At 40.7% G+C, this 11,688-nt stretch overlaps 2 protein-coding genes across 4 annotated transcripts; both read right to left on the bottom strand.

The window, feature by feature from the left end:
* Positions 1 to 73: 73 nt before the first annotated feature.
* Positions 74 to 4,703, bottom strand: LOC117240652 (autophagy-related protein 9A). Of its 3 annotated transcripts, XM_033506675.1 has the most exons (9): positions 4,467 to 4,703; positions 3,558 to 3,666; positions 3,035 to 3,354; positions 2,493 to 2,953; positions 2,227 to 2,411; positions 1,175 to 2,128; positions 735 to 1,106; positions 202 to 534; positions 74 to 166 (listed from the first exon to the last, which is right to left on the bottom strand). In XM_033506675.1, the coding sequence occupies exons 2-8, from the start codon at positions 3,609 to 3,611 to the stop codon at positions 349 to 351; spliced, it is 2,532 nt and encodes an 843-aa protein (XP_033362566.1). In that variant the 5' UTR covers positions 3,612 to 3,666; positions 4,467 to 4,703; the 3' UTR covers positions 74 to 166; positions 202 to 348. The 3 variants fall into 3 exon arrangements, with proteins under 3 accessions (XP_033362566.1, XP_033362567.1, XP_033362568.1); XM_033506676.1 differs by lacking the exon at positions 3,558 to 3,666 and having other exon boundaries at positions 4,366 to 4,685; XM_033506677.1 differs by lacking the exon at positions 3,558 to 3,666 and having other exon boundaries at positions 4,467 to 4,685.
* Positions 4,704 to 6,674: 1,971 nt separating this feature from the next.
* On the bottom strand, positions 6,675 to 11,685 carry LOC117240642 (mucin-5AC-like; the record flags this gene model as incomplete). Its single annotated transcript, XM_033506658.1, has 5 exons — positions 6,675 to 7,821; positions 9,551 to 10,208; positions 10,429 to 11,015; positions 11,143 to 11,461; positions 11,567 to 11,685. Coding segments are annotated over 5 exons (2,055 nt in total), but the record flags the coding sequence as incomplete, so codon positions are not given.
* Positions 11,686 to 11,688: the final 3 nt, after the last annotated feature.

The raw sequence follows: 11,688 nt of genomic DNA, 5'->3' as shown, positions 1-11,688 counted from the left end.
GAATTTTTCTCACAAAAATTTCGACGTGGGAAACCCGATTAGTTCTTCATGTTGTATAACGCAACAACCTAACACAATTTTGGGAAGCGTATCATTCGTAATTTGATGCGCAAAATGTACACACGCGTAGGCCTTCGAATAGATTAAAATAGGCATTCGAGATCGTTTCACTTCCTAAACGAGAGTCTAGTCAAGGAATATTTCGATATTGTATTTACATCGATAACACAGATTCTTAAACGTTCTAGCTATTCTCTTGCTATAAAATAAATCACGAGGACATCGCATCGTTAAGCGAATGAAAATATTTTATTCTGTTAAAAGTGGCGATATCACTGCACGAATGATTCAGATGCTACCTAAATGAGTGTTCACGTTATATTTAAATTCTCTATTGTTTCTTATAGAAGAATCTTGATGTAAGAGCAAGGGTGCTCTCTCTTGTCTAACTTCAGGAAGCGTAGCAAGCTCTTGAACAGGGCTTCGTTGCCATATGCTTCTAGCAGCCATTTCTTGATAGCCCCTCCTTCGAACCTGCAGTTGATAGATTATTTAATCCGACACTTAATTTTTCTATATAAATATAGTTCATATATGAATGTACATATATCAATATTGATATTCAATGTTTCTTACAAAGCATTTTATTCTAATAACAAATGACACCAGTGATTCAGCAAATTTTATTTCAATCGGTCACTGGCGCCATTCAAAAATACAGCTGGAAAACATACTTGTCTATAGTGAAGTTCATGCAGGTACAATGTAGACAGAGACATATCGGCAGCGATTAACTCCACCGGTACAGATAAATCAGTGGATAACTCATGGCTTGATACAAAAACAGAGGCGCCTAGGGACTGATTCGAAATTCCTTGTTGCAAACCATACAGAAATCCTTTTTCATTGTGTACGGGCCCTTCGGCTTTGCTTAAACCACATTGAACGGCATGCGGCAAAATGTCTGATTTCACATTTAACAGTTCATCCCCAGCGGCAGAAACCGTCGAGGTACCAGGTTGGTTCAAGAACATATTACTCGTGCTTAGCCCACCTGGCTGATTTACCATTGTGCTCCGAATTATGTTCGATACTATGTCATTGTACTGAAACGATTGGACAAATTAAATTCTACATCGTTTTGATTTCGAATAGAGACGCATTAAACACTTACACCCGGTTCCAAGCTAGATAAACTGTTCAAGCTTGCCAAAAGGGGATTAATTTCACCGTGTATACCACCTTGCACTTCTTTCTTCACTCTTTCTCTTAAAGCTGCGACGAAATTCTCAGCGTGACTCGGTGGTTTCCACTCGGGATTCGTTAAGGTGAAATGAATAAGGGACAATTCGGTTTTCCCGTCTTCTGCTTGCGTATATTGATCCGATACAGGAATTTGAAGTTTTTCCGGATCTATGGCGTACTGGTTAACATCGTATCTACCAGTCTGATCTATGACAGGACTTCGAGTTACCGTTTGCCACGTTGGATTGCCATGTTTGCGCACATCCATTTGTGCAAAACTGCAAACGTCCCCGACGCCTGTAACTTCGATCGTGAAATTACGATAGAAGTCCACAATATCCAAGGCCCGTTGTCTCATCCGAAAGCACAGAATAAATGGCGTAAGCAGAGGGGAAATTAATTCTTCTAAGAGATGAACTGCACGATATTGAAATAGTTGTGCTACTTCTGCTCTCGTGGTTTGAGTATGAGCGTGACCTCGCCAACTATCCGGTCTGTAATGTGTATGGGCCAAGACGGCAGTTAAGAGAGTCTCTGGACACCAAACTAAATTCTCATCCGGTATAAACGCCCTTGCTCCTGCGACCATAGCACCCAATATGGTCATGGTAGTCAACACGTGCTCCACCGTAAGTACATCCTCATCGTATACAGTTAATATTAATAAAACTGCTAATATACTTCCAGCTACGAAAGCAACGTTTTTCGCGATAACAGTCATAATGGGGGATGTAAATATGCTCATGTATTTCGAAGCTGGACGGTATGCGCGATTTAGACGGGCATTCAATTCGTGATCAAGTTCGTTGAAATGACGGAGGTATAACCGGCCGTATAAAGACCACATTCTTGTACCTAAAGTTCCTGGCTCTCGCTTGATGATCTGTTCGAGACAGAAATATTTTCCAATAAGATTATTTCTACGAGACGAAATATATATATCGAGCAAGAGATTTATCTTGAATCAAACCGTGTACTCACCTCGCCGTAGTTAAAAAACGAATAGAGTATCTGCCAGAGTAAAATTAACGGGCAAAGTAGAAAATTCACTATTCCAACCCATAAAATATGTTTAGATAGTGCTCTTGCAAGTTCTTGTCTTTTGTTTAACTTTTTATAGTCTTCTTTGAGATGCCAGTTGTTTTCAAACGGAGACCATGGTCCCCCTGTGTGGAAACAATTTATATTTTTATTTTTATACATATATTATTTTTAATTAATAAATATCTAAGTATATAGAATCTTACAAAACAATAGTAGCTCCATATTGTATTTCAATCCTCTTGTCATGAAAATAATTTCTCCTATAACAGGGATTTTAAGTCGAACGGGTAACAAGGATTTATTGATCATAGCCACCATATAATTTTTAAATCTTAATATTCTATGGTATATATCTAATTCCGTAAGCTCTCTTTTGTGTATGCACATTTCCTGCTCTTTTTGCACTTCTCTTACTCGCTTTTGTACCTCGTGCCAGGTGAGATTGTCCAAATCGCAGTCTTCAATTTTCAACGCGGTATTAAAGAATAACTTTATGTCCCAAAACTGCGTGCAATGATACAAAACTTTTACTAATCGTAAAATCCAAAAAATCGCGGCTACTAAAATACAGATCCAAGTAACCAGACCCATAGATGCTACACATTCGCTCGTTGGTAAAATCACGTCGCTTATCGACGTTTTGTGCGATGTTTGGGGCTTGTTCCTGGAAATATATTAAACTTATTAGTCGAGTTTCTCACTTATGTTTCTATTTATCGTATTGATATTGTTAAGCAAATCTCACTTGAACAATACGGAGTAATCGATGCAATGAAAGAGAAAAGTTGAAAAAGTAACTACGAAAATGAATTGTCCTAGTTCAAGTGCTTCTTGGAGTATCATACAAGCGAATCCATGTTTTTGATGGTAGTGGTACATTCTTGTAAAAAAAGAATCTAGATCTTCAATATGGTTCCATCTAGCTTTATTTCCTTCTGGTACTACGTGTATCATAACACCAGATTCCTGAGGTGTTTCCTCGTGTTCATCATCGTCTTCTCCATCCTCTTCTTCCCCATCGTATGGCTCCATACGTTGGTAGCTGCCATCCAATACCGTCGTCATCTAGATACATGGTACATACAGATTTATTTTTTCAATAAATTAATTCAATTTTATAAGAAGACTAGTACACATAGAATTAATCAAAAATTTGTACTTGGTACAGAAAATACATTGATTGTAATGTATTCTCTTATGGTTTTGAGAGGATAGAAATAAAAGTAATGGATAATGGATTACTAACTACCTAAAAGTCACAACCTTACCGTTTTTGCTCGTCGGTTTGGCTCTACACAGGTAATGACAGTTTCTCGTTTCATTCTCACATGTCATTAAGATTAATTAACTACCGGTCAACGGTTGCTCCACAAGCATCTAAAATGTAAGCCACCCACCAAATGAACTTGTTAATGCGACAGAAAATGCATTTATATCAGCCTATTAGTTTCCTTATTGTATTTCATTTCTATTATTACATATATATATATATATAAATATCAAAAGGAACAAAGCTAGCGTATTGTTTCTTTGTTTACATTTTAACAATTATACTCTTATCTGAAGATCGCATCAATGTTTCTCAATCAATTGGTCATCCTTTGTGTCAAAGAATGTGTTAACACATAAAAAAAAATATTTTTTAACCACTATACTCTCATGCAATTTCTTTGCAAGTATAAGCACAAAGTGAATATTTTCCAAGATGTATCCTTAACCATTACATTTCGGTTTAAGTTCTTTGCAAGCATACGGTCAAAGTTAACATTGTGTTAAATTATTAAAATACTATTCGCGTGGTTGATGATATTGAGAAATTAAAAACGTGACGCATACATACATATGTAACAATAACAGTTTAGTTCTTTGGACTAAGAAAAATGAAAAATTGAACGATCGATGAACGCGCAATAGAAAACTCGATTCGTTTTCCAATAAGAGGATGCATTCGACTTTTTCAATATTTTTTTAAAATGAAATTCAAGATCCGATTTTGCGAGATTATCAATAATGTGGTTAAATTACGATGTATTGTTTGTGCATCAAGCATCGCTTTTATCTATGCTTTTGGCTGACCTTTATTCGACGAAAATAGAAGCGTCGTAGACGCTGCATCGAAAGCGATAGGAATGTTTGGTAACACAGCTGATCTCCATAAACAAAGCATCCTGTCGTACCTTCGTTTTTGCCGATTTTTGTCCCGCTTTCCAAATTGACACGTGTTTATTACTATCGTCTGCAAACTCATGAATCCCCACTCACATGTTGACTGGAACACGAACGATTATTTACTGCTAATTTAGATATCTAGTTGTTCGAAACATTCGACCACTTCCCCGTCTATCACCATCTTTACTGAATTTTCCTTCTATTTGTAGTCCACCTTGTTCTGCTAGTCACGAACCACACGTTGATTCTAGAAAGCATATTCACGCTATTTCCTGTTGCACAGTTGATAAAAACGATTTCTATATTAACACTTATCGATTCTGCTTTAGACTTCTTATTTAGCCATAGAATGTATACATAGACGTTGGGGGTACAAACCAGATGTGTACTTATATTTTAATACTTACATATTAACCCTAACATATTAATCCACGCATCACACATATACGACATATTCTAAAAGCCGCTGGGATTGTTTATTTGTTATTTTCTATTATTATACGTACATATAAAAATATATATTACGTTAAGTAACACGTTGAAAATTTGAAACTTGGGATGTGAACAGCGACAAATCTCGACTAAACGTCGCTTCATATGCCTCGAACTGATAGTTTAAGATTTAATGTAAATTATATTTTCAGGTTTGGTTCTCCTTAAAACTTCTTTTAGAGAACTTACGATGCAAAGTGAAAAGTAAAAAGGGAACAGAGTTTTTTTTGTTTTAATATTTATTAAAATTACAATCAATTCTCGCGTTGAGAATTTTCAGTAATTTTTCTGGCGTGGCGCAGTAACATGGCTAATTATTTATAATAAGTTAATACTTATTATAGATAAGTATAATTTGTACGTAAGTATTATAAATAAGTAAATATTACTTAATGTTAGAATTTAATCTTGGAATTAGGATTAATATTCTGTGGAAGACACAATGTTTGTGTTGAAATAATACAATGTGATATTTATTAAACAATTGTTACACGAATTATAAATGTGCGTTCTGGAATGTAGACAGTTGGCTAGTTATTCACAGACTAACTGGCTTAGTGACCCATGGCCCTTGAAAAGATTTAGAGCCCCACTCTTTATGCAGTAATGAGTGTGACCTGTGTGGGTGTCTGTGTGGCGTCACATGTGGCACAGAACCTTCTAGTAGCTTCTCGACGTGCCCATCTAGAATGTTCCATCCATATCCTCACGTTTCTTCCGGCGTTTTTTGAAAAAGCATGCACGTGCTAACTGCCGTGGTGCATCTCACGAACGCACGCTAGTGGGGATGGCGCTGGGCAACGAACGGAAGAATCCGTACGATCAATCACCTTATCTGCATGCGATTGATATCGTTGTATTCCAACACTTAATTTAAATAACTAATTGAATCTATCGTTTAGGTCTAGCGGGTAGTGTCTCTTCAGCCTGCGGATCTGGTCCGTCGTATCAAGTAGTCCAGTGATTAGGGTGTTTCGGTGTTTGTTGACTCTTTTGCTATATCTGTCGCTATATGTTGCTATTTCCTCTTTGACTGTGGGTATCTTGAGGTCGCGGTGTATTGTTTCGTTGGTAACATACCAGGGTGCATCAATTAGGGATCTTAGCGTTTTCGATTGGAAGCGTTGAAGTATTTCAATGTTGGAGTTACTTGCTATTCCCCATAATTGGATTCCGTAGGTCCAGACAGGTTTTATTACAGTCTTGTAGAGGGTAATTTTATTCTGTATGTTTAATTTGGAGCGTCGGCCTGTGAGCCCATAGAATTTTTTTAGTTTGTCCTTTAGTTGCTTCGTTTTATCTGAGATGTGATTTTTCCAAGTTAGTCTCCTGTCCAGGGTCATGCCCAGATATCTTACTGAGTCCTTGCTAGGTATTATTGTGTTGTCGATGGTGACCTGGAGGCAGGTTTGTTTTCGGAGCGTGAAGGTTACATGTGAGGATTTTTTTCGTTAATTTTGAAGCCCCATTTATGAAACCACTTTTCCATGGCACCAAACAGATCTTACAAAGGACATAACCTAACATACAAACACTCACCACACTAAAGAAATAAATCAATCAAATTCGAAGATGGTATCCCACTGGGGATAGCCATCCACATGTTATATTATTATACCACTAAGCTATAATATTTTACCAAATGTCCTACCGGACAAATTGTAAAATGTAAATAAATAAAAAAAAAGAAAAAAGAACTTTTTCATGGAGTAAGGGAACAGAGTGATATATTTGGGTTTACATATCTTTAATTGCAATATCATATTTACAGCGTATCATGGAACATTGTAATTACAGAAACATTGTCTTACGATACGACGCGAGTTGTATATCGTTCTAAAAGTGTGGAGTCGAATGCGACCACGTATCGCTTTAGCAAAGTGCATCTGACGATATCTTTCTACGAGAATCGCGTTTATTTATTAAATAAAGATAAGAAATCGCGTTATTATGTTCAATAGCGGTCGCGTGATATTCGTGCGCGCACATTCAGTGAAAATTCTCTCAGTGAAAACCGGAAACGGTTTTCATCATGTACGTACTTACATCCACCGTCTAATTCATACGTTCGCTCTATACGCATGACAAAAAAAACATGTCAAATATTTTTTTCCACAACTACGTCATTATACATAATTTTCCTCAAAATTTGCGATTTACACCCGGGGGATGGTCCCTCGCCTCGTCAGCAATTTTCGAGATTGTCGTTCGATCGAGATAAACTAACGCGACAGAATTTCCCTTTTCTCCTACGAAATTCGAGCTGAAAAATGACACGAATACTGAAAATTCAGGAACGATGGCGGTCTTTACTATCTTAAGCCTTTTCTTCTCGAATTCTCGCGTTAATTTTCGCGATAAGAGCTTCTCTGTCGGCCTCCCCTCAGATTCGTAATTGATCGCGTTTTCAAGTGACTTTGATCCTTCTCGATTCCGACTACGACGAGGAATAGAAACGGCTCGATGGATAGGTAGGATCGTTCGTTTAATTATTCATTGTTACTCCCGCGAGATGATTTGTCCAGGTCGTCGCGGCGTTATCCTGCGCCTGGGAGCCAAAAGTCCACCGAGTCCTCTGGTTTCCTCGTGTTTTGTGCTCGCTGCTGTGCTCGTTTCAGCCGATGTGGCTTCGGTCGCCTCTGTTTCGCTGGAACTGTCTGCTTCCTCGGACGCTTCCTCCTGGCTAGATTGGGCAACTGGTGCCTCGGTTACCTTGCGACGTGGTAACAACGGCGATCTTCTCGATGCTAACGACACTGGCGCTCTGGTAGTCGTTTTTGGATGTACTTGTAGTCTGTTTCGATTTCGCAGTTTGTTTAGGGGGTTCACAGTGGTGGAACGCGTTGGCGGCGGGCTGGTCTCTGCCGGTGCCTGAAGAAGGAAATATTTTGAGCGAATGGAGAAATTGTTAACAGTACAACGCACAAGCGTTGGAAGATTTTCACGAATCGCTATAGCATAGCCATAACCAACATTTTCGTGGTGTATCGTGCATCGACTGTTGAATTACAGACCGACGCTCGTAGCTTTTTCCAACGTGCAAGAATAATTGAACATGAAATTAGTTGACTGAAATTGACGACCAGAACGATGCAAGGCATTCGTCGTACGCAACTGGCACTCGAAAGACGAGAAACAGAGGCGAATTAGTGTCAAAGCATGCACGGCATGTGACATTTTGCGAAAGGGCATTTGGTGAAAGCGAAGTGCAGAGAGAAGATTGACCGAGGGACATTCAGGCAAACGTGTTTACGAACAGTGTTCACAAGGTATCTTACGATTTTCTCGCCAACGGCAGCATAATTCAACGTTGCAGAATACTATAGAATTACTGAAAATTCTCAACGCGAGAATTAATTGTAATTTTAATAAATAAATAAATAAAAAAAAGAATACTATAGAAAATGTATGTCGGAGATGAAAGGACATCCAGACCTTTCTTTAGAGTGTTCGGAAAACCCCAATGCCCCAATCCAGATGTTTATGACAAGGATATTTAAGCAATAAACGAAGAAATAGTTATGGGGGCAGTTAAGGTTCATGACGATGGGTTTGGACTCGAGGTAACATAATAGTCACCGAACGTACCCACGGTCACGGGAGGGACGTGTAATAACGGAAGTAGAAAATAGTTGTGCAGCTCTCTTCAGAAACAGAGATTGACACAAGGAGTGGGAAAAGAACTGTATAAGGGCAGTTTCATTTGGATTACGAGTTAGTTAGTTAGTTAGTTAGTTAGTTAGTTAGTTAGTTAGTTAGTTAGTTAGTTAGTTAGTTAGTTAGTTAGTTAGTCAGTTAGTCAGCTAGTCAGCTAGTCAGTTAGTCAGCTAGTCAGGTAGTCAGCTAGTCAGTTAGTCAGTTAGCCAGTTAGTCAGTTAGTCAGTTAGTTAGTTAGTCAGTTAGTCGTTAGGCGAATTGCTGATTGAGTTATCGAGAGAGTTATCCGAATCGTGTATTACGTTGGCACTCGTCATCCCGTGGACCATGGATTCGTTGTCATAGGCATCTCGACCATTCTATCGCCGCTACTACTTGTAGCCTCTTGCAGTACCCACATTTGTACCGGTAAACATCCGCGATGGTAAATTTGAGTAAAGGTTCATCGAACGCCCAAAATTGCAACCTTAACCAAGTCTACCAAACTGTTCAAGACACTGTATGAATATTTCCCAAATATAACATCACCGACGAGTAGTTTCGTTAATTTTTCACGGAATCGGCATTGTGTACCGCTATGAAACTATAAATCTTCACGTTTCCTTCTGGGTACAATGCTTTTTCATTTTAACTCTACACCGGGTTTTTCCGTACTTTTTCTTACATTTTTCTGTACTGTAAAAGCGTAGCGATAAAAACTACTGCTTTATTTCTGTGTTTTATTATGAAACTTCTGACTATTGGAAGAGTGTTTAGGAATTTTTGGTGATCCTTCGAAACAAAAGAACCTAAAATAAACTAGCTAAGGATTTAAACTACCGTCGTATGCAGTCGACGCCAGCAAAGAGAAGGTTGCAGACGGAGGCAGACTTAAAAACCGTCGGATGTCTCTGCTGCTGCGCTGTGTATCATCGATCGTGTGTGTAGGCCCCTTAAAACTCACCTCATGAGTCTCCTCTTCGGTTCCCTCTCCCGCTGGCTCGTCGATAGACGATTCTTCCTCTTTATCTGCAGGCAGCGGCGTGGTAGTCGTAGTGGTCGTCGAATGACCCGGTTTGGTTCTCAGATTTATCCTCGCCCCTGGTTTAATGACTGGTCTGACTCCTGTGGCCGGAAGTCGTCCACGAACAGTAGACTTTGGCGCAGCCGTAACAGATTCCTGCGCGGTTTCCTTCACTGTTTCCGAGCGAGTCGACTCTTGGCTCTCTTCGCTAGCGTTTGGAGCATTCGTAGTCGGTCTTCCACGTCGCCGATTGATGTTTAATTTATTGAAAGACGGTCTTGATATTCCTGACGGTCCATTGGAGGTGGCGGTCGACCCACCATTCGACGTGGCTGGTGTCGTCGACGAGACGGATCTCGTGGATCCAGTGCCACGAAATCTGCTACGAGTACTGGAGGAAGGACGTTCCGCGTGCACTGAGCTGGAACTCTCTTTCTGCACTGCGTCCTCTTCCACTGACGCTTGTTTTTGTCCAGGACGGTTTCTCTTGAAACCACCGCCGTTCGAACCGTTTCCTCCGAAGCGGTTTCGTGTACGCGGCGTTGGTTCCGCCGGAGCTTCGGTGGTTGTCGTACTTCCGCCTCCGTTGGATTTGAATCTGGAGAAGGAAATAAGACGCTGTTGAATCTGAATCCAGCAAAGAAAATTGTCTTCCGCTTGCGAGTGACTCGCGCACGATACCATAAATTTCACATTTTAATTTCCATTAATATTCAAAGACGATTATATTCATATTCGACGATTTTTCCCAATGTTAATCGCAACCTTAAGGAATCAGATCGTCGTACAAAAATCCTTTGTTTAAAATCTTTTCCTACCTATTTCTGGAACCTGTAGTTCCCCCTATTCCTGGCCTCCTGAACTTTCCCCTGCCAGCAGGTGCCTGAGTAGTTGTAGTAGTAGGAGGTTCGGTCGTCGTAGTCGTAGTAGTCGTGGTGGTACTAACGGTAGTAGTTGTAGCAGCCGTAGTAGTCATCGGTTCGGTGGGCGACGCCGTAGTGGTGATCGTCGTAGGTTCCAGGGTCACCGTGGTGGCGGACATTTCCGTCACAGCTGCCAGATCGGTAGTAGCTTCCTCGTTAGAGATCGTCGATTCGTCTGACGAAGAATCGGTAGCTTCGCTGCTAGGCGCGTCCACCAAATTGTTTTGACCCTGTTGCACGAAAGCGTACAAGTCGAGCGCCACTTTGTCCATCGAAGATGGATACTCTGTGGTTGGATCTTCCATGGCAGTTGAAGCGGTGCTTGCCGAGGTCGTTGAAGAAGAATCCGAGTCTTCGTATTCTTGCTTCTCCAAGGATGGTTGTTTGTCTCTGCTCTTCTCTGTTGGCGAAGACGTTTCTTCTGTTTGCTCTTCTTTCTCTCCGCTGCCGCGCGAGGATCCTCTGACTGCTTCGCCTTCGGTCTGCAAGGAAATATGATCGCACAGCTGTTCCGGATACGCTCAACGGATAATTTTTACGAATTCTATCTTTACGAGTTGTAGCATTAATATTAAAGAAAAAACAGAAATGAAACGGTGCAATAATTACTTGAGGCGACAGTGTGGTGATCGGTCTCCTCCTAGTCGTGGGAACGGGCACGTCCTCGACCAGCTCTTCTACAGGAGCAGGTTCTTGGACCCTTTGTGGTTTGCCGCGTCCTCTAGCTGTCGCTCTCTCTTCTCCATTGTCCTCGTTCGGAGTAACACCGAGAAATCTGACGGGTCCCTTAGGTAGAACCTGAGGAAACTCCGGACCCTCTTGATGCGTTCGAAAACTGCTCGAGTCAACGAGGTCTAGACCAGGTCTAGGACGATTCCCGCGGGTTCTAGAAGGCTCCGTGGTCGCCGTGTTGTGATTCGATCGTGATCTGTTGTCGTACGAGTTTGTAGCTATATTTATTACTCGAATAGCAGCGCGGAGGAAAAATGGAAAGGAAAGGGACGATGGTTAAGGTTTCGCACGAAACACGCACCTAGGTGGAAATCTAGTGTTCGTTGGTAACCTTTCTTCGGAGACGTCTTCCGCGTCGACCAATTGCCTGCCTCTGTTGTTATTGCGATTTGGTATCACTTCGTTGCTGGCAGGTTCCACCGT

Source organism: Bombus vosnesenskii, unplaced genomic scaffold (assembly GCF_011952255.1).
Source record: "Bombus vosnesenskii isolate JDL3184/JDL3185 unplaced genomic scaffold, Bvos_JDL3184-5_v1.1 scf7180000014824, whole genome shotgun sequence".
NCBI classification, from domain to species: Eukaryota; Metazoa; Arthropoda; class Insecta; order Hymenoptera; family Apidae; genus Bombus; species Bombus vosnesenskii.
The sequence above is the reverse complement of the archived record's forward strand: the minus strand, read 5'-3'. Positions and strand labels throughout refer to the sequence as shown.